This window comes from Canis lupus, chromosome 29, assembly GCF_011100685.1.
Source record: "Canis lupus familiaris isolate Mischka breed German Shepherd chromosome 29, alternate assembly UU_Cfam_GSD_1.0, whole genome shotgun sequence".
Classification (NCBI taxonomy): domain Eukaryota; kingdom Metazoa; phylum Chordata; class Mammalia; order Carnivora; family Canidae; genus Canis; species Canis lupus.
Window position 1 is genome coordinate 36,855,985 of NC_049250.1, and position 26,663 is coordinate 36,882,647.

The 26,663-nt window shown below is 39.3% G+C and overlaps 1 protein-coding gene across 1 annotated transcript in view; it reads left to right on the forward strand.

Moving 5' to 3' along the window:
• The window catches only part of NECAB1 (N-terminal EF-hand calcium binding protein 1), a 185,605-nt gene that overhangs the window by 67,962 nt on the left and 90,980 nt on the right, over nt 1-26,663 (forward strand). The window contains exons 4-5 of the mRNA XM_038579720.1: nt 5,069-5,094; nt 22,280-22,377. Of these exons, the coding sequence (XP_038435648.1) occupies nt 5,069-5,094; nt 22,280-22,377 (124 nt within the window). The remainder of the gene's footprint in view (nt 1-5,068; nt 5,095-22,279; nt 22,378-26,663) is intronic.

A 26,663-nucleotide genomic window follows, 5' to 3' on the forward strand; every position in this document is an offset into this window, starting at 1 on the left:
TTCGTGGGGTTAAAAAACCCTTCCAACATATCTGCAAGGTCGGGGTCTTTATCGTTTTTCCGATCCCCCAATATTGCTCCTATTGATCTTCATTCATGCTGTTTTGTTTTTTGCGTCAGAACTCGCTGAACACATTTGCTCTGATGAGAATGGAAAGATACTCTGCTCAGATTATTAGTGAATTCTTAGTGAATTGGAAGATCATAATATTCTTTTGTAAGATGAACACTATGATAGCTGAGCATATTTGTTACTTAGCCAGCCTGCTAGTCTGCCAATAAACCAATGTGGGCATCGCTACAGTGCTCCCATCAGGGAGTAACTAAGCGTGTTGCTTGCTGAGTCACATTTTCCTTGCCTCAAATACTGTCTGGAGGTAAACATCTTCATAAGCCAGAATTAACTCCTTCGGGTTATTAGGGAGCTTAGCAGTGTTTAGCAAAGTGTTTTGCCAACTGAAGAAAGAAACCTCTTTGCACTGGTAATGTTCAGACTGGCGGGTGATGAACTGGAAGCTCAGTGAAATGTGAGGTGGGACTTAGATGTTAAAGCTTCCTGCTAAGATCCACAGCGTGTTAATTTTGAAGAAGCTAAAAATCTTGAATATAATCAGAAGCAAAGAAGGAGTTTAGAAGGGTGATTTTTCAGCAAGAAAGTCATAATCCTTTGTTCTTATTTATGCTGCAAAGATCTCTAAACCCATTGAAAAATGCTTCGGAGATAACTAAGAATATTAATGTGAAGCTAAAATTGTTTTGAGGTAGACCCTAGAATTGAGAGCAGACTTCTAAAGGGTTATATTAGAAAGATGCTGAATTCCCAAGTAGAAATCAGTCTGCACTTCCCAAATATTTTCTCTTTTCTTGACAGTAAACATACTTCTCAGGAGGGCGATTTAGCTCTTCAGAACTCAAGAGTGCCCAACACAGAAGAGTAAAGTCAAAACCTCAGCTCCCCCTAAGACGTGTAAATGAGGGTGTTTTCAGTGCATGTGGTGTCCTTGTTGCACTTGGAGCATCCGAGTGGTGCATTTTGCAGAATTGAGTGGTGGGTACAAACGGACAGATATATCGTAATTTATACCAAGTAGATTCATAAGTTAGCCAATATGAACCTTTTATGCTTAGCATCCTTGAAGTCATTCTATCTATAATCACAAAATTCGCTCTTCCCATTATAAATGAAACCTTGTAATAAGACAAAAAGATTTGGAAAACTGTAAAGAAGGCAAAAGGCAAACCCACCCAGAGTCCCAGCATCCAGAAGCAACGTGGCCCACTGTTGGCGTTCTTACTCACTTTTTCCCAAGTCCTTAATATAATTGATTTTTTTTTGATCCTACGTATACCATTTATATCTGGTTTCACATTTTTACATAACTTCCACACATAAGCTTTTCTCAAGCTATTGACAACTCTTTAGATAGATTTTAATGATTATGTAATGATATGCAATTTGCTTAGTTATTCAGCTAATGAGCACTTAGTTTGTTTCCATTTCTCCCCCTCACTTGTCAGTCGGGCTGCACTGAATGTCTGTGCTTTCCCCTGCCTTGGCATCTAGCTGAGGATGCATTCTGATAGGAACACCCCTCTGGGTCTGTTTCCATAAGAGTGTTTATAATGTAACTAGCATTTATTCTTTCCATCTAGCTTTCTTTAAAAAAAATAGCATAGCTAAAAGATTATAGGTTTTCTTGCTATAAATGTGAAAAGAAGCAGGACAATATCACACGCTGTCAGATATACTGTAGGCTTATCTGCGGCTGAATATTCCTTTACGATCGCACGTTCCCACCAGACGGAGGTATCTCGGAAGAAATCAGTTATATAGAAACAACCCATCTGAGGCTACTCTAAAAACAACCATGCTTTTCTATGCACAACAAATTTAGCACAGAAACAGCTAAATAAAGGGGTGCTTGAGGGGCCAGTCACTATAGTACTCTGGGAACGTAGCCTTTTATTAAGGACCAAGTAAAACTAATGTCATGCAAATTACTCCAAACTATGTTTTATGATATATTCCATGTGATTCAGCTCTCATAGTGGATTGGACTGTTCATTCCTTTAAAATTGGAAATCTCATTATGAACCTGTGAACCATTCTGAGGAAAATACAAAAAAACAACGTTGTGACCTTTCATATCCTTTTCCAAGGCTGAAGTTCTATGAAAACACTAAGGTCAGGAAATGACACGTATGTGTTAGTGGCCAAAATGTTTGAAATGATACTAAACATTTTGAGGTGATCTAGTTCTGAATCCAGTAAGATTCCAAGTTTTGATAGTTTCACCTCGAAATCCTTCACATTTGACCATCCTTTTGGCCCTTCTCCCCATCTCTGCCTATCCATCCTGCACCTCTGATCAAGCTCTCATATTAGGTAATGGTTTTTTGGCTTGAAATCCTAACATATAAAAAAGACTTACAAATCCTATGTATTCACCACTGTTATTAATATTTATACACTATAAATTACACAAAAAGAAATGAAAAAGGTGTAAGGCTAAGTATACATACAGATATTTGAGAACTGCCAGATTTTTTTTTAAGATTTTTTTAAATGTATTTATTTGTGAGAGACCCGGAGAGAGAGGCAGAGACACAGGCAGAGGGAGAAACAGGCTCCCTGTGGGGAGCCTGATGCGGGACTCAATCCCGGGACTCCAGGGTCACAGCCTGAGCCAAAGGCAGATGCCAAACCATTGAGCCACCCAGCGTCCTGAGAACTGCCAGATTTGATAATGGCATTGAATCAATATTAATTTTCTTCACTTGTATGTAAGAGAACATCCTTATTTGTAGAAAATACACACTGAAGAATTTAGGGGTAAAGGGATAGCACATCTGCAATGTACGATCAAATGATTTGAAGAAACATACAGAGAAAGAATGTGATAAATGAAATAAAATGATGACAACTCTGTTGAGGGAGTTAGGTGAAGAGATTTCACCTAGAAATTTGTAGATTTGAAATTACTAGTCTGGGCCAGTTGATCCCACACTGGAGTAATCAACCCATGGAGGTGTGCAAGACCATCCAATGGAGGTGCGTAGGAGTCCTCGAATTTTACATATATTATTACCCTAGTAATAATGTCCAAACTGTTCTCTAGGCCTCTTTTTCACCCTCTTTTTGTCTAACTGCAACCCATGTGCTAGTGACCTTTCTAAAGTATAAATCTGACGATGTCACTCAGCTTCTTTAAAATCCTCTGTGATGCCAAGTTCACAAGAGAGAATGTAGAAACCTTCTAGATGATCACATGAGGCTATTCATTGTTTAGTCCTATTTCTTTATTAATGATCTATGTTCCAGCCAAAGGAACTACTCCCCATTTGCATATTTTTTCTTGCAAATAGTGTTTCTTCTCACTGGAATGTTTTTCCTTTGTCTGCCTTTTCTACTCATTCAACCCTTGAGATGTCGCTGCAAAATTTCATCCTCTATAGTCCCTGATACTCTTGCACTTAGCCACTTCCCCCATAGCAACGATTTTACCACATTTTAATCATTTACCGTACAAGTGTACCTCTAAATCCAGCTGCTAGAGACTAGGGAGTGGATATCCTCATCTCAGTACCTGTTGCACCCTGATTGACCTGTGGCGGTTAGAACAGTGCCTGGCACACAGCAATGAATGCCTGTGGGGTGAATGAATGCATGAAGGAGCAGAAACCCACGCTGAAACTACCACAGAAGACTCTTTATCCAAAATCAAATATTAAAAAAAAAATCAAATATTCAGCATCTGAGGATAACATCCTGAATTTAAAATTATATTACAACTAGTGATGGAAAAAAAAAAAAAAAAGACCCAGTGTTTGGAATGCTTCCACTCATACCGGGCCTGCCTGCCGCATGGAGGAGGACTGGGTGATCACGGCTAGTTCCATTGAGCTTTGACCTGCGGGGCAGCTGGACAGTGTCCAAGATTTTCAGTTAATTGATGTTTGCAGCTGACTTTTAGTAAGTCTTACCATCTTTAAGAGGTCCACTCTTATTCCAATTTTATTTAAATTTACCAAAATTAGGAGTGTTGGATTTTATTAAGTTCCCATCTAGTATTTATTTTATTTATTTATTTATTTATTTATTTATTTATTTTTATTTATTTATTTTTTCCCCATCTAGTATTTAATACGAGTGTTCTCCTCTAGGTTATAATGTAACCTTATATTGACTTATTGCTTGATATTTGGACCATTCTTGCATTCCTGTACTGTGCCCGCCATGGTCAAGACATTGTTTTGATAGGAATATTTTCTCTGCTGTTCTATACTTTATAAGAGTAAGAGGTGACTATTCTTTACATGTAATATTTACGCCATGGAATATTTGTTATGTTTCAGAGGTCATTCCAAAAAGGCATTGAGTCAAACTTAACCTCAGTGGTTGAGTATGGAACCATTATAGCCATTCTATCAAGTCAGAAATCATGATAGCTAACATTTATTAAGTAACCTTTTATGCCAGTTACTCTTTTAACTGCTTTATATGTATTAACTCACTTACATCCTATTGCATTCATATGAAACAGAACTTACTATCCTTATCTTGTGGTTGAGGAACTGAGACCCAGAGATGCCAAGTACCCAGGGTTACATGGGTGGTAAATGGTAGAGTCAGGATTTGAACTCAGGCATTCTGGCTCCAAAGCCTATAAGCTTAATACTTAGGCAGTATCCTCCAGCAGGATACTGGGGGAAACACAAACCCAGGAATTATTTGTTCAAAGACAGAATCTGATAAAACCGGGGTGCCTGAGTGACTCAGTTGATTAAGTGTTTGTCTTCAGCTCAGGTCATGATCTCAGAGTCCTGGGATCAAGCCCTGCATCAGGCTGTCTACTTCTCCCTCTCAAATAAATGTGTTTTTTTAAAAAAAAAGAATCTGATGTAATTGTCATTTAATATGATTAAGTAATGTAGAATTTATAAGAGACATGCTATAACTACATATCATCTATTAATACAGTAGTATAGATTGGGGAATAACAGTATTTAACTATTTAAAAACTTAAATATTACCAAAGTAATACTTTTTTTTTTCTTTTTCTTTTCAGCAACCTTGACACAGAAGAACTATGCGGTAAGTTGTGGTATTTTGGGGGGAAGAGGTGGGCAGTCAAACTCACTACTTTGCTTTAGAATGAAAAAGAATACCATTTTATATAAACTCCTATATACCCTGAAATTAATGTCCTAGATTAGGAGTTTTGGAACATAGTAAAAGATAATTGAGATCTCAAGGGATTTATCCTGTCTGTGAGTTTTACTCAAGCTTGTATTTCACTGGAGAAAGAGTTGGGGCTCATTAATTTGTTCATGGAGAATTGTTTTGTAGTTGGTACAGTTAGTTTTACAATAGCAAATTCTCCACTAGTTTGAATATATTTTTACATTGGTTTTTAATAGGACTTCATTATCCTCTTCAAGTAGTTTGCCTCTTATTGCTGTGTTTCAAAGTTGACCCCCCCTTCACATGTAAGAGCAACTTTGTTCCATACCTGCCTAAACAGTTCTAGAATTTTATTTTATTTTATTTTATTTTTTAACATTTCTAGAATTTTAAATGTCACTCGCAAAACCAGTTTCAATAGAGGAATTTCTACAGATTGCTGATTTATACAGCCTCTTCATTTATTTTCTTCATCTTCACGGTTGGAAACAAAAGTCAAAGGCTGGGAATGTGGAAAAGGCAAAGATTTCTGAGCTTTATTATTTTTTAAAAGATTTTATCTATTTATTCATGAGAGACACACACACACACAGAGGCAGAGACAGAGGCAGAGGGAGAAGCAGGCTCCATGCAGGGAGCCCACTCGATCCCGGGACCCCAGGATCATGCCCTGAGCTGATGGCAGATGCTCAACTGCTGAGCCACCCAGGCATCACAAGCTTTATTTTTTGTTATGAAAAAAAAAAAAAAAAAAAAAAAAAACTATGGAGCATTGTGAGACTATTCAGTGTGAAACCATCATTTTTCTCTGAATACTGAGAAGTTAAAGAAGTTTTTTTCAGAAGTTTTATGTTTTAAGGTAGTTACATAAGAAAACCTCCTGTCCAAGTTTGATTTTTTTTATTCATCTAGGTTTTTTAAAAATAATTTTACAGATGAGATTCTTTAAAACTCCTAAATGAAGTCACAGGCACTTCCTGAACATCTTCCAATTCTTACAAAGTTAAAGTTTACCAAATCATCACAGAGTCCCTTTTACAATATTCAAGAGTGGTCATCTTTCATTTCATCAAAATTGTAGGACAACGCCAAGCGAGGTTATGTCAGGACAAAATATCAGAACACAAGGTTTCAAGAAAATCACTCCAAACAACACAAACTCATCATAAGCTTTCCAGTTTTCCAGTGGTCATAAAACACTGTTTTCTGTTCCTACATAATGTCTAGCTCCTGTTCAGTGAGAAGAATCCAACTGAAAAGCACATTGTCTATGCAGAAGCCAGGTATCTGATACAAGGCGTGTTATGATTTTGTTAATTATGGAACCCTGGTAGAGAAAAACAGAGAAAAAATCCTGGCATACTTTTACACTTAATTCAAGCATAACCCATCCACACACATGTATGAAACTGTGCCAAGTGGGCAAAGGGGCCAGTAGGACCATGGCCACCAGGCTTTCTAGAGAACAGCAATCACTATAAAGGTCAAGTTGTGATCCATTCTCATCCATGCGCATATAGTCCCTGCCAGTGAAGTCGGGAGATGAAGCAGAGAACTGAGATTATCTTGATAATTTTGTGAGGTTGGGAGACCCGTTTGCCTCACGTGTCTGGATAGGTCAGGCCAAAGTAATGATTTCCTCAAATCATCCAGGTAATTCTTTTTGTTTCCTACTCAATTTTGTGTAGATAGGCATGGCTTGTGAGAAAGCAAACTCTTAGGAGGGCTTTTAACAGAAAGACGTTTATGGCTCCTCTTTATTTGCTGTGTGGCTAATGTATTGTCATTAAGGAATATTACATTATTCGCTCTTAGTATGATCCGTGTATCTTAATCCTCTTCAAAAACAAAAAGTTTGTCTTTTATAATAATCGAAGTAGATTAGGAACCTACTCTGTATTTATTGGGAGAAGATTTGACTATGATTTTCCCCATAGTTAGGGCATTGGCAAATGGATTTTTTTTCTTTTTTAAGAGAGAGAGAGCATGCAAGCTGGGGATAGGGAGTGAGGCAGAGGGAGAAGGACAGGGATGGAGAGAGAATCCCAAACAGGCTCCACTCCCAGCCAGAGCCCGCTGTGGGGCTTGATCTCAAGACCCTGAAATCATGACCTGAGCTGACATCAAGAGTCGGATGCTTAGCAGACTAAGCCGCCCAGGCTCCCCTAGTGTATGGGGTTTTAATGCAGCCAACTTGCTCTGTGTTTTTAAAACCAGCGATACTAGTATTCCCAATCATGTGTTATAATCCTCCCCCTCTCTGTTCAAGAATGTGCATTTTAATTTCCAGAGTATAGCTTCATGTCTTGTTATTTTGTAAATATAAAGTAAATATTTAAGTTGGATTCTAATCAAAACCAGATGCTTCAGTACAAGCAAGTAAAATCTGTCGACTCACACCCCGCACAAATTCCCCCTTGTGCATGGGAGGGGTGGCACTTGATCAGTATGGGAAACAGATTTCTTGGACTCTTCCATAGAATCAGTTGGAAGGTCCAGGTAAAACTTGCATTCTGTTGCTTTTACTTAGTTTGTTAATTTATTAAATTATGGACCTAGAAATCAAAATCTATTGAAGTATTATTTTAGTTGAGAAAATCTGTTTTTAAAATTTAATAATAGATCACATAGGCATATAAGCTGGAATGTCCGTCTCTCTCTTTCTTTCTCCCTCTCCTTTTCCCTTAGTCTCCGCTGCTAACTGCTTGGAGCATATCCTTCCAGATATTTTTATTCCTACCTTGACATCGACACATACGCCTTGATAGAGAATTTTTCCAACAGTGAGGTCACACTATACCATCAGTACAGCTGCACACTGTTCCTCGTATTAAAAAGGCTCTAAGTGTGTTGCATTTACCTTAGTTTTTTCAATCCAATCCCTTTTGTGGATTTTCAGGCTGTTTCCAGCTTTTTGCTTGGACAAACAGTACTGGAGTAAATATCCTTGTTTGTATTATCTTCATACTCTCGTATGCGTAGTCCTGTGTGGTTAGATGCCTATAGGTGTGATTTCGTGGCCAGAGGTTCTTCGGTTTGCACGCCCACCAGCAGTGTTTAGGCGTGCCACTCTTGGCGTGATTAGGAAGGCCTTCCCAAATAGCAGCTTTCGGCTGGATCTTATCAATCCAGTACATAACCCAGTTACATTAGGTGTAGAGTTTGAACTCTGGCTTTGAGTCTTCGGTTTTCTGTTCATTCCATCTTCAGCTGTGATCTTAAATCTATCAGGAGGAAAAATATTACTTTCCCGACTCGACCTAGTTTTTTTTTTTTTTAAAGATTTTATTTATTTATTCATGAGAGACACAGAGAGAGAGGCAGAGACACAGGCAGAGGGAGAAGCAGGCCCCACGCAGGGAGCCCAACGTGGGACTCGATCCCTTCACCCGAGATCACACCCTGAGCTGAAGGCAGACGCTCTACCACTGAGCCCCCCAGGCGTCCCACCACTGAGCCACCCAGGTGTCCCTCGACCCAGTTTTCAACTATTGTGATAAACCTTACTCCTTTTTCACTGAACTATTTTGCAAATCTTGAACTTGGCAGCTAAGTATTTTGAGATACTTAGAGATGGATGAAGAATAATTGCGATGAAAGTTCGTGTAGCTAGAGTGCTGATCTGAAAGCATTTCTCCAAGAAAGCTCTGTGAGCAAAGTCAGGCACATTCAATATTCTACTTTCTCATCTAGTTGCTGTCTACCAAATATTTTTTTTTTAATTTGCTTACAAGTAAGATCTATAAAAACTGAGGGTGCAGGACACTCCAAGGGGAGGACAAGTAGGTAAGCTTTATATGTAAGATTCCTTTTAGTAACTGTGTCCTGAGTGTCCCTGGTCAGACCCCAGAAGAACACCGGCTTGCTTTGCCCCAGCCTGGGCAGTGCTGAGGGACCTGTGCCAGCCAGAAAATCACAAGTCACTATTCCTCTTCCATACTATTAGATCTGTGGCTATCTGGCACATTCATAAAATCACCAAAAAAGAAGGGCACCTCTTGGGATGCTCAGTCAGTTAAGCATCTGTCTCCTAACCTCAGCTCAGGACTTGATCTCAGGGTTGTGAGCTCCAGCCCTGCACTGGGCTCCATGCTGGCAGTGGAGCCTACTTAAAAAAAAAAAAAAAAAAAAAAAGTCACCAAAAAAGATGTAAAACACTTTGCATGACACTGATACGCATTCTCTCAAAATGACCCTTGTCCTTAGATTCCCAACTGACGCACCATCAGAGCATGGGTTCTTCCCACCTCTCCAGTCTCCCTCACCTCAGTATTTTCCTCTTGGTCTAGTAGACTTCTCGGGAACCTATAGCAAGATACACACCATAGATGTCGTCTAAACTCCTAAGAATGCTTTGTGAGATCAGCTCCCAGGGTGGCCTGGGCGGAGGGTATGGGGCTGTGGTTCGGACTTGAAATTCTTAGAACTTCAAACTTGAGAACACGACCACCTGGAGCATTAAGATGCAGAACCGGAAAACAAAACTCGGTGATGCGCCACCACCAGTCAAGTACGGCAGGGAAGGGAGAATCTAACCTTCAGGCAGCATATTATTAGCGAAGACACTGCATTGAACCTCCGCGAGGAGATAATTTGCTTTCTGATAGATAACTTGTCGAATACGTCTGTCTGTAAACCGTGCTCTATTCTCTTAGAGGACAATGTTTTTAGACTCTTAGAATCTTTCCAAGATTCTTCGCTTCAACTGATGAGAATGGGCTGTCACGCATCTCCGTGTGCGCTGTACGATTCTGTGTGCTCCTGCCCGTGGAACTCACGTGCAGGTTTCAATAAAAGCGCATCACTTCTCCAGGAAATCTACTCTAGTTATTGGAGGAAAGAGTTTTTGCTTTTTTACCCATGGAACCATGCAGCTCTTTTTTATTGTCTTTTGATACTATAACAAATCCTATTATAGATTTAAAAAAAAAGAAGTATCCTACAAGCAAAAGAGGTAAAAAGAGTTCCACATAAAATGGATTTTGGGGGGGACTGTCCTGAGACCATGCATATATTCAGCATTTTATGCTCCATAGAGACTGAGTTGAAGGGATAGAGGTCACCCTGTGTGTGTGGGGGGTGTCCCCATCTTCATGCCTCTTCTGCTTTACTCTGACCCTTTGGGGCACATGTGAAGTGCAGCTCTAAGTCCAGGCCACAGAGGCCACATCTGGAGAATGAGGTGTGTTCTGGGGTCCTGGACCCTTTCTCTGGAAGGATCAGAGTTGTCCTGGCTCTTGTGGTCCGCCTCAGACCCTGAACTTAGAGATATGTTGTTAGAAAAGAGGAAAGGAGCCCGAGTGCAGAGGGCTGCAGGATAGAGGCTGCCCAGATGGCCTCAGTGTGACCCCAGCAGCTGGAACCCGCCTCAGATGCGAGCCCTGGATGTGCCTCTGAATGGGATAATCTTTGGGGTTTATGAGTGACGGGACGGTTCCCACCTTTGGGTTCCTTCCTCACTCATTTCTGCTGCTTTGGAGCTCCTGCTCTGCACTACTAACCACCCAGGCCTGCACACTCAGGCCCCCCCAGGCTGGTGCTCCCCTTCTTACCCACAGTCTGTAATGACCAGCACCCTTTCTGCGTGGTAGCTGCCTTCAGCTCTCACATCCAGTCTCAGGCCCAGCCCCATGTGCTGCAGTCCCAGGTCTCTATCCCAGTCACCTCTACCTCCATCGCTGCCCTGACTTCACCTTCTCCCTCCTGCCTGGAATTTTACATGGTCTCCCCTCTGGCCCTGTGGCTTGAGTGTCTCTCGATGGGCCACGCTGTCAACAAACTAGAGTTCTAATGAACCAGTATTTATTCTGGATCTTTCTTTCTCTCTAATGCTGTGATTTGCCCAGCTCACCCTGGAATTGTGATCCAAATGAGACACTTGGGCACAGTAACAGGGATAAAACAGTCCAAGCTCAGTCACTTGCAAAGCTATCACTGGTCTTCTTTTCCCGCCTATCACATCTTCGGGTATGTAGATAATACTGCTGAAATTTCAAGTTCCTACCTATCCTCACCTCAGCTTCTGCATGATGCAGGGTCCTTGTTCTGTGATGAAATCACTCCTGACAGTTGATGGTGCTCTTGTCTCTCCTCATGGTGTGTCGTCAACATTCCCAGGCTTTCCACAGCATGTCCAGGATAGCCTTGCTCATAAGAATATTGGAAGATAAAAAAAATGAGTGGGAAATCTCAGAAAGGGAGACAGAACATGAGAGACTCCTAACTCTGGGAAACGAACTAGGGGTGGTGGAAGGGGAGGTGGGCGGGGGGTGGGGGTGACTGGGTGACGGGTACCGAGGGGGGCACTTGATGGGATGAGCACTGGGTGTTATGCTATATGTTGGCAAGTTGAACACCAATAAAAAATAAATTAATAATAAAAAAAAGAATATTGGAAGATATCACTCTACTTTCCAAAATTGTCCCGTGGCTTCCCATTGCCTGTAGTGATTCTCAGATTTATTTCAGGTCCTAATCCATCCTGGCATGTCTATAAAACGTGGTGATTCCTTGGCCTTAACCCATAGATTCCGATTCAGTGATGAGACCTCAGTCTTCCTTTCTAATGAGCACTCTAGGGCAATGCTTCTCAAACTTAAATGTGCCAAAAAAAAAAAAAGCAAAACCAAAACAACAACAACAACAAAAAAACTTAAATGTGCCTACAAATCACCTAGGGGCTTAATAAAATGAAGAATGTGACTCAGTGTAGGTCTGAGGTGGGCTTGAGATGCTACATTCTTTTTTGTTTTGTTTTGTTTTTAGACTTATTTTAGAAAGAGAGTGTGAGACTGAAGAGGGGGAGGGGGGGAGGGAGAGAGAATCCCAAGCAGAGCACAGAGCCTGATGCAAAGCCAAGTTCGATCCCAGATCCCTGAGATCATGACCTGAGCCAAAATGAGGAGTCTAAGCCACCAGGGCGTCCCGAGGTGCTACATTCTAACAAGTTCCCAGGTCATACTGATGCTGCTGGCCCAGACCACAGCTGGCGCATTGAGGCTTAAGAATTCTCTACGGGATTCTGATGTGGATGGTCTGAAATACTGACCTAGACTTGAGGATAAATTTAGAGCACTAGCAAGGCCTACTTGCAACCTGTCCAGCTTCCTCTCTCATCACTGATTTTTGGCATCCTGCTTCCTTGCCACCCCTTCTCCTCAAATATGTTTCAGTCCTGTCCTGTATGTCCCAGCAAGGCTGACCTATACGTGTTCCTGCAAATATGGTAAGAGATCACCTGCTTGCCTGCTGCTGTTTATTTACCCTTTCTCTGGTTATCCAGAAGATTAAGTCCTGTTCATCAGTTAATCCAGGCCTTGTCATGCCTGCTCTGTGGAGCTGTCTCTGACTCCCTGCAGGGGACTTCAGCATTCTTTGACCTATACTTTTTTTTTTGGGGGGGGGGGGGTTGGGGGGGAAAGGTGATTATCTGAACATATCTCTTTCACAGTAGGGTACTGCAATAAGGGATTTAATTGAGATCTAGTTGACCTAACCTTAATTTCAGGTATAGAGTAATGACTTGAGAACTGTTCATATTGTGAAATGATCACTACAGTAAGTCTAATTACCGTGCATCACTCCACACAGTTTTTCGGTCTTGTATTGAGAACTGTAAGATCTAGTCTCTTAGCAAATTCCAAATACATTATACAGTATTATTAACTATCGTCACTGAGTTGCACATTACATCCCCATGACTTATTTTGTAACTGGAAATTTGTACCTTTTGGCCACCATCATTTATTTCACCCACCTAGCAATCTATTTTCTAGAAGTATCTGTATCTAGAAGTTTTATTATTATTTTTTCGATTCCACAAACAAGTTGAGACTGTGTTTGTCTTTCTCTGACTTACTTCACTTAGCAGAATGCCCTCGAGTTCTATCCATGTTATCATATATGGCAAGATTTCTATCTTTTCATGACTGAATAATATTCTACTGTGTATATATAACTACATTTTCTTCACTGTTATCCATCGACGGACACTTATGTTATTTCCATGTCGTGGCTGTCATAAATAATGGTGTTATGAACATGGAGGTATATATATATATATATATATTTTTTAAATTAGTGGGGAGTCTTTTGTTTTTAAGATTTTTTAAATTTATTTGACAGAGAGCACAAGTAGCACAGTGGCAGGCAGAGAGATGGGGGAAGCAGGTTCCCCTACTGAGCAGAGGGCCCAATGCGGGGCTTGATCCCAGAACCCTGAGATCGTGACCTGAGCCACCCAGGTGCCTTATGAGTTGGTGTTTTTGTTTCCTTTGGGCAAATACCCAGAGGTGGAATTGTTGGGAGGTACTGTAGTTCTATTTATAGCTTTTGGGGAACCTTCATACCGTTTTCTGTATTGAAAATATACAATTTACATTCCCATCAACAGTGCGCGAGGGTTCCCTTTTCTCCACGTTTTCACCAACACTTACTACCATCCTGCTGATAATCCACATTCCAACAGCTGTTATCTCGTTGTGATTTGGATTTGCAGTTCTTTGATGATTAGCTGTGTTGAACACCTTCTCATGTACCTGTTTGCCATGTGTATGTCTTCTTTGGGAAAATGTCTAGTCCTCTGCTTATTTTTGTTTTTTTGTTTTTGCTGTTGTATTGTAGGATTTCTTTATATATTTTGAATATTAACCACTTAACCAGATGTATAATTTGCAGATACCTTCTCCTATTCAGTAGGTTGTGTTTTCATTTTGTTTTTGTTTGCTTTGCAGGAGCTTTTTAGTCTGATGTAGTCCTACGTGTTTATTTATAATTTGTTGCCTTTCTGTGAGTGTCAAATCAAAAAAAAAAAAAAAATCACTGCCAAGACTGATATCAAGGAACTTACCATGTTTTCTTCTTGGAGTTATATGGTATCAGATCTTAAATCTAAATCTCTAACCCAGTTTAAGTTGATTTTTGTGTATGGTGAAAGATAGCATTGGTTTCTTTTCTTTTGCACGTAGCTGTCCAGGTTTTCTAGCACCATTTGTTAAAAAGACTGCCCTTTCCCCATTATATGTATTGGCTCCTTTGTCATAAACTAATTGGCCATATATGCATGGGTTTATTTCTGGGCTGTTTTGTTCTGTTGATCTGTGCATCTCTTTTTATGCCAGTAACATACTGTTTTGATTACCAAAGTTTGTGATAGAATGTCCAACTGAGAAGCGTGATGCCCTCCAGCTTTGTTCTTCTTTCTCAAAATTTTGCTCTTTGGGACCTTTTGTAGTTCTGTACACGTGTTAGGGTAGTTTTTTCTACTTCCAAAAAATGCCATTGGAATTTTGATAGGGTTTGCAGTGAATCTGTAGATTGCTTTAGATAATATTGTTAAAACGTCCATATGTTCCAGTCCATGAGCACAGACTTACTGGTCTTCAATCTCTTTCATCAATGTCTTCCTACATTATAGATTGTGTGCAGATTTTTCATCTCCTTGGTTAAACTTATTCTTTAAATGCAATCATAAATGGAATTTTTATTTCTTTCTAAGGAGTTCATTATTGTACAGAAATGCATCTGATTTTTATATATTACTGGTTTCGTACCTTTAATTTTACTGAATTTGTTTATTCTAACAATTTTTTTGGTAGAGTCTTTAGAGTTTTCTATATATAATATTCTGTCAAATAGTGACAGTTACCTTTCCTTTCTGATTTGAATGACTTTTCGTTTTCTTGCCTAATTGCCTTGGCTAAGACTTCAGTACAGTGTTGAATAAAGTGGTCTTATCTTCTTTCTGCTCTTACGGGGAGAGTTTTGACTTTTCAGCATTGGTACGATGTTAACTGTGGGCTTATCACATTTGTCATCTATTATGTTAAGATATATTCCCTCTGTACACAGTGAGACTTTTTTTTTTTTTATCATGACTGGGCATGAATTTTGTTAAATGCCTGATTGATTTTTATGGATGTTGAACTATCCCTGCATCTCTGGAAAAAATCCCACATGGTATATGATCCTTTTAATGTAATGTTGATTTCAGTTAGCTAATAATTTGGGAGATATTTTTTTCTTTATAATATTTTTATTTTTATTTTTTTAAAGATTTATTTTTATTTTTATTTTTTTAATAAATTTATCTTTTATTGGCATTCAATTTGCCAGCATATAGAATAACACCCAGTGCTCATCCCATCAAGCGCCTCCCTCAGTGTCCTTCACCCAGTCATTCCCACCCCCTGCCCACCTCCCTTTCTACCACCCCTTGTTCGTTTCCCAGAGTTAGGAGTCTCTCATGTTCTGTCTCCCTTTCTGATGTTTCCCACTCATTTTTTCTCCTTTCAATTTGGGGGAATTTTTGCATCTGTGTTCATCAGGGACACTGGCCTGTAGTTTTATTGTAGCGTCCTTTTCTGGTTATCCTCCTCCCTGGTAGGAGGATAATATGGCCTTATGAAATGAGTTTGGAAATATTCCTTCCTCTTCACCCCTCCCCCCCATGTTTTGTTTTGAAGAATTTGAAAAGGATTGGTACTGTTCTTTAAATGCTTGATAGAATTCACCAGTGAAGCCATCTGGTCCTGGACTTCTGCTTGGGAGGTTTTTGATTACTGAATCAATTTTCTTACCAATAATTGGTCTATATTCAAATTTCTATTTTGTCATGAGTCAGCCTTTGTAGGTTATGTATTACTCTTCTACGAATTTATCCATTTCTTTTAGGTTATCCAGTTTAATGGTATAGTTGCTTATAGTAGCTCCTTTTGATCCTTTATATTTCTGTTGTATCTGTTGTTAATGTCTTTTTCATTTCTGATATTTTGCCCCTTCTTTTTTTTTTCTTGGTGAATCTAGATAATGTTTGTCAATTTTATTTATCTTTCAAAAAACCAGCTCTTATTCATTGATTTTTATTGTCTTTAAGGTCTCTATTTCATTTATGTATGCTGTGATTTTCCTTAATACCTTCATTCTACTTACTTTGTGCTCCAGTTCTTTTCTAGTTCCTTGAGGTACAAAAGTTGGTTATTTATTTGAGGTCTTTCTTGTTTCTTGATGTAGGTAGGCATTTAGCTCTATGAACTTCTCTTTTAGAACTGCTTTTGGAGTATTCCCTAAGTTTTGGTATATCGTATTTTTACTTTTATTTGTCTCAGAGTATTATTGGCATTCTTTTAATTTCTTTGATTCAGGGAGCATGTAGTTGTTCAGGAGCATATAGTTTACTCTCCACATATTTGTAAATTTTCATTTTCATCTTGTAACTGATTTCTAGTTTTATACCATTGTGATCAGATAAGATGCTTGATATAATTTCAGTCTTCTTAAATTTATTAAGACTTATCTTGTGGCATAACATAGGATCTATCCAGTGGAATCTTCCTTGTGTACTTGAGAAGAATTTGTATTCTGTTGCTTTTGGATGGAATGGTCTTTGTGTGTGTGTATGTATGTATATATGCATGTAAGTACGTGTACGTGTATATACATAGTCCATCTGGTCTAATGTGTCATTTAAGAATATTGTTTCTTTATTGATTTTTCTGCCTGAATGGTCTATTGATGTAGGTAGCATATTAAAGTCCCTTACTATTATTACATTCCTGTTTCTCTCTTGAAGTCTGTTAATATATGCCTTATATATTTATGTGCTCCTATGTTATGTGTGTGTATGTGTATATATATATATATATATATATATATACACACACACACACAAATTATATACAAATATATATTTACAAATGTAATATTCTTTTGGTGGCTTTGACCCCTTATCATTACATAATAACCTTCTTTGTCTCTTTTTATAATCTTTGTCTTAAATTCTATTTTATCTAATATATGTATAGTTACTCCAGCTTTCTTTTGGTTTTTACTTGCATGGAATATATTTTTCTATCTCTTCACTTTCAGTCTGTGTCCTTATATCCTAAACGAATCTCTATTTTTAATCCATCTATCCACTCTGTCTTTTGATTGGAGAATTTAGTCCATTTATATTTAAAGTAAGTATTGATTCATACGTATTTATGTATTATTGATTGTTTCCTGGCTGTTTTGTAGTTCTCTTTCCTCTGTTCCTTTCTTTTCCTCTTGTTTTCTTCCTTTGTGATTTGATGTTTTTCTGTAGTGATATAGTTTAGTTTTTTCTCTTTGTGTGTGTGTGTGTGTGTGTGTCTAGCTACTATAAGGTTTTGCTTTGTGGTTCCCATGAGGCTTCCACAAAATAATTTATAACTGGTTTAACTTGATAACAACTGAAGTTGGAACACATTCTAAAGCTCTATATTTTTACCTCCTTACCCCTGTGAAACCTTTTTTAGATGTCACAATTTACAGATTTTTATCTTGTGTATACAGTAACAATTTATTATAGTTATCATTATATGAATACTTTTGTCTTTTAACCTTCATACTAGCTTTATAAATGATTAACCCACTACCTTTACAACATTAGATTATTCTGAATTTTACTACACATTTACTTTTACCAGTGAGATATACACTTTTGAATGTGTTCCTGTTAAGTAGTACCCTTTTGTTTCAGATTAAAGAAGTTCTTTTAACAGTTTTTGTAAGGCTGGTCTAGTGCTGATGAACTCCTTTTGCTTTTACTGCTCTGGAGTACTGTTTATTTCTCTAATTCTGAAGGACAGCTTGCTGGGTAGGGTATGGTTGACTGGCAGTGTTTTTGAATATAATCATGCCACTTTTTTCTGGACTGCAAAGTTTCTGCTGAAAATCTACTGATAGGGGTTCCTTTGTACTTAACAAGTCATCTGTCTTTTGCTGTTTTTTTATTTTTTATTTATTTTTTAAAAAGATTTTATTTATTCATGAGAGAGACACACACAGAGAAAGAAAGAGAGAGGCAGAGACATAGGCAGAAGGAGAAGCAGGCTCCATGGAGGAAGCCTGATGTGGGACTCAATCCCAGGACTCCGGGATCGTGCCCTGAGCCAAAGGCAGATGCTCAACCGCCGAGCCACCCAGGCATCCCACTCTTGCTGCTTTTTAGATTCTTTCCCTGCCTTAACTTTTGACAGTTTAATTATAATGTGTCTTGGTGCGGTTCCCTGTGGTTTTACTTGGATGGGAACTTTATGGGCTTCCTGGATCTGTATGTCTATTTCCTCCCCCCAGGTTAGAGAAGTTTTCAGTCATTATTTTTACAAACAAGATTTTTTTTCTGCTCCTTTCTCTCTTCTCCTTTTGAGACCCCTATAATGTGAATGTTGGTCTAGTTGATGATGTCCTATAAGTCTCTTAAGCTCTCCTGACTTTTTTTCTTTCCTTTTTCTTTTTGCTGCTTTGATTAGATAAGTTTGACTGCCTTCCTTTCTTCTGCTTCATTTAGTCTGCTTTTGAAGTCCTATGTTGTGCTTTTCACTTTAGTTTTTGCATTCTTCAATACTGTGACTACTGTTTGGTGCTTTGTATATTTTTGAAATTCTGACTTTATTTACTTCCAAGTTTGGCAGTTTTTTTTTTTTTGGCAGTTATTTTTATAACCATTATTTTGAACTCTTTTTTTAGGTAAATCACTAATCTCTATTAAAGTCTTTTTTTTTTCCCTAAATTATTACCTTATTCTTTTGTTTAGTACATATTCCTCTGTTTCATCTTTTTTTTTTCTCTCTAAGTTGATTTCTGTGTATTATTTAAAATGATCACCTCTTCCAGTCTTGAAAGAATGTTCTTATATGAGAGATGTACCTTATCTTTCAGCCTTTCCCTAGCTCTTGGTTGTCTTCAAATCTTGTTCAAGTAGCCTGCTTTATTCTAGTGGTTCCCAGTAACTGAGGGTGTGCCAAGTCAGGTCAGTGTCTCAGAGGGGAAGATCTTAGTTAGCATCCACAGTTACCCTGATTGGAAGCTAGACCCTCAGGCAACAGCTTTTAAAGTATGCAAATATACTTCTTTTAGGGAAAGTCTGGGTGACAGTTATTTCTTTCTGCTCCCTCTGCACTGATCCCTGGGTGATAGCCACTTAGAAGTATTTCTTCCTTTGCTATTATCCTGTCGTGCTCATAAACACAAGCCCTGCTGATCATCAAGTAGACTATCAAGGCTCAGCAACAGCCCAGAAAGCTGGGATGCCAGATGTGTACATAAGCTCCTTTAAAGACACCAATGATCTGGGTAGGGCCAAGAGGAAGCACATAAATGGTGATGTTTGCCTCCCCAGTCTCTAGAGAGGATTAATGTTGGTCCCTAGATATATGTTCCTTACAAGCCTACCTCTCATGCCATAGCTCTGAAGATAAGCTAGTGGGATTTTTTCTCAGTAAGACTATGGGTGTGATTCAGTCTGCCATTTCTGTGCTATTCTATGGGGTTGGGGGGTACCTGGTTAAGAACTCTTTCTCCATAGTCCTATGGGGCCCATAAATGTAAGCCCCCTGGCCACCAGAGCAAAGCAGTCAAGGGATGTCCCCTGCTTTGCCCTGTACTTTGATTGCATTTTTGTACCCGGTTCTTGAACCATTGTCTGGAACTATGATCATGTGTATAGCAGTTGTTTGTTGGAATACTTACTTCTCCTACCTGGTTGTAGGTTCCTTAAAATTTCTGTCTTCTTTGTATTCTAAGCTCCTAGTATAACCTATATGGCACACAGAAGGCACTAAGTGCCTGGATGACTAAATGACTAAACCTTCACCATCATGAAGTGGAGCGTGTGGATTCTCTTTTATATATGTTAAATGTTGCTGGCTCATTGGAGCTCTAGTTGCCCTTGTAAATGACTGTTGGTAGATTGTAAAACAATTTGAATGACACTGACCCACACCACCTCAAAATAGTTCTTATTCTTAAACTCCTATCCAGGGCTTGGGTATTGTAGTTCTCTCTATTCGAGTTATTTTCTTTGTGTGCTAGTATATTGCTTGGGGAGTAATTTTTTTTTTCTCTTGACTCCTTTGATAATTGAGATGAATGAGTAGACGAATAAAGAAAGGAAGGAAGGGGGCAGCCCGGGCTCAGTGGTTTAGTGCTGTCTTCAGCCCAGGGCCTGATCCTGCAGACCTGGGATCGAGTCCCACGTCAGGCTCCCTGCGTGGAGCCTGCTTTCCCTCTGCCTGTGTCTCTGCCTCTCTCACTCTCTCTCTGTCTCATGAATAAATAAAATCTTAAAAAAAAAAATGAAAGGAAGGAAGGAAGTCAGGAAGGTAGGCAGGCAGGCTAGATAGGTGTCAGCCCAGAAACCTCATTGTCTTCTCATGCTCTTTATCAGCACGTACCTTCATAAACTTGATTTCACAGCAGAGAGGAAATTTATATTCTCTCCAGGACACCTTCATTGATTAAGCCAGGTATTTTATGACAATATTTTAAAAGGCTGTGTTCCTTCTTTTATTTTTTTAACCTTGACTTTTAAGCACAAAATTCTATTTTTCACTTAATATATTTCTGTGATGGGGATTTTATTTGTTTTCTAATTTTTATTTTTTAAAAAATTTTATTTATTTATTCATGAGAGACACAGAGAGAGGCAGAGGGAGAAGCAGGCTCCATGCAGGGAGCCCGATGTGGGACTCGATCCCAGGATCCCGGGATCACACCCTGAGCTGAAGGCAGGTGCTTAACCACTGAGCCACGCAGGCATCCCTGAGTGATGGGGATTTTAAATGCAAACAGGCAGTCTTTTTTTGAGTCTTTGTATATATTAAAATTTTGCTAATAATTTTGTTTCCAGTATTCTTTATACATTTTGCTTGTTTCAATTTAGTGTGGATTTTATTCTGCTAATTATTTTTGTCAGTTAATATTCTGGAGCCACATTAACTGCTTGCTAGTTCACAACAATTTTGTTCACAGGAACTTCATTTATTCTGAATAATGGCAACAAGGTGGGACATGTTGGTCAACACTCAAAATCAGTATGAGAGCCAAGAATTAAAATCTTATTGTCAAGCAGGTATTTAAGGAATATCTGCTTCCTTATTTGTTTTCCAACTAATCCCTTCCTGAAAGAACCCTTATGTGGGATAATTTGTAACACACATTTTTTAAGGAATGCATAATCAGGAAAGCATTTACGTTTTGTCAAAAATATGCCATGCATTTTTAATCCATGTGTACACAAATTATAATTTGACAGCCGTAATCTAGAATTGATTTATTGCTCTCCTGTGTTTATTTTTCTTCTCAGATGATTTCTGTACATTTACTAATAAATCATTCGGTGGTGCTTCCCATTTGTTATTAAGATCAATGTCAGCAAATAATTCCATCTTGAGCATTAATTTAAAGATTTGATAAAACATACTGAAATTTATCTCAGTGATCTCAAATAGCTTTATGTTGATTTTTCTTACCATTCAACTTGATGACATAAATACTTTTGGCACATTAAAGAGAGACAGTAATAAGCTATAGCTCATTCAAAGATGAGTTCATAGGAATGGTGAGGTCTTATGATTTTCTAGTGACTGAAAGCTCTAGATCTTTTCAATATAGACTTCCTATGAATTTTGGTTAGGCTAGATCTCAAATTTCAGAAATATATAGATTTCTGTAAGTAAATATGAGGCTTTGCATTTATCTTGCCTATACTTCAGCTTGTTTGGGAATAGTCTATATTCCATACTCCTAATCCTAACATCCAATGTATTTTATTTCTACCAGTTGAAAATGTGATAAAAATCCTTTTAGCTCTGCCCAGATTGTTGGAAAAAAATTAAATCATGATAGGGAAAGTTACATGGGAGGTGCTAAGGGGGTCATCCTTGTGTCTTGCAGCATTATTAATTTTAACCATGATGAGGAGAGCTTACCTTCTTAAATGTCTCCCAGGAGAAACAATAAAATATAGTTTAATTTTTTACTGAAGTTACTTTTTTAATGAGTGCTATAATAATATGTTGTTGAGAACAAATTTTTATTGTTCACAGATCCAGATTCCTTTTTTCCCCTATTTTTGTATGGAAGAGCATTTCTGCAAGGATAATTTTAACTATTCAGTTTTTTTTTAATGAAATGAGTATATTGACACCCTAGTCTCTTTTGAAAACCTTCCAGTTTTCACTTATAGCATTTTATTTGTTTTACTCATTTGTGGAATAAATCACCAGTAGATTTTATTGTTATTTTATGATACCTAAATGCAAACATGAATTTTTTTCAATATCTCTACTTTCAGAATATTTTTCCCAGCACTTGGGCGAATATGAGAATGTACTTGCAGCACTTGAAGACCTAAATCTCTCCATCCTGAAGGCAATGGGCAAAACAAAAAAAGTAAGATGTTGGAGTTTATTTTCTGTAAATCTCTTCTTTGAAATAATTTTCTTGAAAATCCTGCTTATTCCTAATCTGTCCTATACATTGGTTTTTATAACCTACTTTCTCAATATGAGATGAGCTATTGTAGCCATTCACAATACAATAACAAAATACTAGGTGCCAGAACCTGTGCTCTTTGCTGAGGATACAAAGAGCTGCTCCATCAGCTCGTGCTCTGGGCGTGAGAAAAGTGTGAAAACATGCAACTGTAGTGCAGCACCACAGAGGGAGGCACAGGATGGGACACCGGACTCCTGCTGGATGAGATGACACCTGAGCAATTACAGATGATGTCATGGCTAGGGAAAGGTAAAACATGCATGGAATGGCCCGTACAGAGGCCCTGCATTGGAAGGGGGTGGGGCAAGCACAGGGTGTTCAAGTACAGATAGTCTATAGGGTTAAAGTCTCAAATGCCCAAGAGCAGCATCATGAGACATGAAACGTGGTAGAGGGGGGCTGTGCCTTTCATGATGTTGCTGTGGAACATGAAGATTTAGACGTGTATCCTAGTTGCAAATAAATCAGCCACATTTTCAGCAAAGATATGGACATTCATGCAGCCTTTTGAAAAGACCATATAAGAATTTGGGATTAGGGTGGAGAATGTGGGGAATAGAATTAGGAAGGTGAGTGAGGAGGCTAGTTCACTAACTTAGGTGGGAGATGTTGGTAGTTTAAAGGTACTGGAAGAAGATACGGAGAAAAGGAAATTTAATTGTACGTCAACCTGAGAGCCTACCAGTAAACCATGGAGAAGGAATGAATATGGGGGATGGGAGAAGGACATGTCCAGGGTGAATCCTGGTTTTTAGCTTGTATGCCTAGACAATAGACTGCAAGACCAGGTCTAGGCGGGTAAGAATATAAGTTCTCTCGTAGGCCTGTAGAATCTAAGCTGTTTTGGGGAAATTAAGGAAGCCCAAGTATATCATTAGATACATAGATCTGTGTCTGAGAGGTAAAGTCTAGATTGGACATATGTTTGTGAATTGTTAATACTTAGGCAAAGAACTTGAACGACATAATCTACAGAGAGACTATATAGCAAAAAAAATAAATAAATAAAAAACTTTGTTTTTTTTAACTATAGGAGAGGATCTAACACTGAGTTTTAAGGAACTTCAACTTTTGTTGGTGGGTGAAGAGAATGAGCCAGCATGAGAATTTGAGGCAGAGAGAGGGAATCTAGAAGACTGTAGTGTCTAGAAGTTGAGGAGAGTGTTCCATGAAGCATCGAGTAGTCCATAGCTTTGACTACTATAGAGGGGTTGAGAGAGGGGACAATGAAATTTCTTGTCTGTAAATCAAGATATTTTAGTATGTGAGGTGCATAACAAGAAATACACATTTTTTAAAAAGATTTTTCTTATTTATTCATGAGAGACACAGAGAGGCAGAGACACAGGCAGAGGAGAAGCAGGCTCCATGCAGGGAGCCTCATGTGGGACTCGATCCTGGAACCCCAGGATCACACCCTGGGCTGCAGGCGGTGCTAAACCACTGAGCCCCCCAGGGATCCCAAGAAATACAGATTTTTATAGCTTACATGGACTTTCCAGATAAAGACAGCAGATTTATGTGTACATCACTGAACTCTGCTTGCTCCTGAAGCCCCCAAAGAAAACGAAAATGAGATTTTTTTTTTTTTTTGTGGGGAAGTAGCAAAAATTGTACTGAAAAGCAAATGAACAAATGGTTGCTGGCAGCAGACCTGACACATTTGACTGCTTGACTTGCAGTGGAAAAGCAAAAAGCCACAGCTTGGCTGTTAGAAAGGCTCAGGCCCTTAGTGGCACTAGTTGCCCCTGGAAACGGATGGGAATGAAGGGGCTTAAACAGGTGTGTGTGTGTGTGTGGGGGGGTGTTGTTGGAAATCTGTGATTCCCTGTTCTTCCCTACCCAGCTGAGCAATTGTGTCTTGACCCAGCTGGGAAGAAAACCTAGACTTGGTCCCTGAAAGGGTTAAAGGAGAAGCTCTCTGCCCTGGGGTGGTGTCACCACAACTGAGGGAGAAAATAAAAGTTTAGGAACTAAATGGAAAGACTGCCAGCTATCTTCACCCATTGACCTCCCAGAGTGGTGGCCACTCAGAGGGTTGGCTTCCTGCGGGCAGAGAAAGAGGTTGTCTGGGAGAAATCTTAGCAGTACGACAGGAAGGACCCAGAGCCTCATGGTAGGTGAGCTCAGCCTCTGCTCCCTCTTCTGCCCTTGAATCCTAAAGGCTTGTCCACAGCCCATCCTTAAAGATGCACGTCAGCCAAGGGCCACCAGACTCCTTACAGGAAAGGTGGAGACCAAGACAAACCAAAAAGGAGGGAGGACAAGGGAGGGAAGAAGGGAGGGACACAGTAACAAGGGGGCTGTACAGGAGGATGAAAGCTCCCAGTCTCCTCAGCCTCCTCAGAGCGACAAGAGGAGATCCCACTTCCCTGAAGAGTAGGATGGCCAACAGAACACTACAGAGCTCTTTGAAATTAAAACAAGAGAGCAGAAATAAAGGCTTAGCAGAATTCTGGGAAATAAAGTTTAGAAAGTCTCCCCAAAAGTGAAGCAGAAAAAAAGTGTGAGAAAATGGGACCATCAGCCTTGCTGAGTTGTTCTATATCCAAATAACCAATCCCACAAAGAAAGAACAGGAGAATGGGACCTGAAGACGTTTTCTCTTGATCTGTTAAGAAGGAGTATTTGGAAAGTGCCTAAGATTTAACGCCTTGGGACCTTCCCTTCAGAAATGATAACTTTTGGGAACCTCTGCTTGGCGGGGCTGGCTCCCCCCTCCTCCTCTAGGCCTCCCCTTTAGACCGAGTCCTCAGTGAGGCCTTCTCCGACCGCCTTAGCGAAAGAGGTTCTCTCTGAATGTCTCCTGTGCCTGCTGGCAGTGATCAGAATGAGTAACCATGTATTTTGTTTTCCTTGTCTGTAAAGAGGGAGAAGGGCAGTACCTTTCTGGGATACACAGAGCCTGATAAAATGTACCCCAGAATTTATTGATTGGTTAAATAGATTGACTTCTATGGATATTCATAGAGCTCTGAAAGCTAAGTTTACTCCTGGAAGAAAAGTTGCCCTTCCATCCATCTAAGAAGTGTCCAGATATCCCTTAGCGGGAAGGAAAAGCAAGTTACATAATCCTCATTTTTCTCGCAAATTAAACTAAAATCGTGTTCTTTGAATTAATACAGCGAGGCTTTGTGGGATTTAAATCAAGATCCACCTGTTACTTTGGTGTCTCCGGCACAAAACCTACTTCTTAACAACGACCCTTAAAAATGCATTTGATCTGTGTAATCATCTTGCTTAATCAAGGACGAAAAGATTTCGTTTAAATGGTCAAAGATAAAATTAGGCTCTTTGTGCGATAGCTCAAAGATGAGTGAAATGCAGGAGTTTGACAGTTTCTTTTTTTTTTCAAGCCACTGTTGGACTGACTGACATCCTCTCCATACTGTCTAGCACAATGAACCCTTCTGAGTGAGCGATCCAGCATTTCTTTTTGAGAATCTCTCTGTATTTTTACCCAGATGAAAAGTCCTGTCTCGGTAGGGAGGGCTGACTGTTCTAGGCTTTTATGAAAAGTGAAATGCAAGCCGTTGGTGCAGTACATCTGTCTGCTGCGTCAGAGAATGGAGAAAATGGATTCCAGCTGCTTCACTTAAGCCCCAGGAGGTGACTCAGGACGGATGCATTGTTACCTCTGCATCCTTCCTCCTCCTGGTCCCTTAACCTAACCCTTTCTCTAGGTCCCCAGGGGTTACCTGGATGATTGCACTTTGCATATTTTTCCCAAATAAGCACCATAGGTCAAATACTAAGTGGTCATTTGAAAGTAGCTCAAAGGCCAACTCCCTGTCTGGCTTTGGGATGTCACTAAAAAAAATGTTATATTTCTCTTTCTACAATGGGGTGAGAAGCTAACGTACGTTGTTAGTATGTAATGTGCTCGTGATCTCAAAACAAATGTAGAATTCTGATGCTGAAGTTCAGATTCATCTTGTGCCATTTACATAAGCATCTACGGAATTCTGGATTCCCTTCAGCCTTTACTGGTAAGGCTCACCAAGGAAATGTTCCTGAGGAAAGTGAAGAGCAGCGTTCTTAAAATAATCCCTTAGGGTGTGAATAATTACTTCACCTTGGCGAGGGAAGCTGGAAAAAAATATCCAAAATTAAAATGTATACATATTTTGTAGTTTTCACCCGGAAGTTATTTTTCAAACAAGGACATTCTATAATCTTCA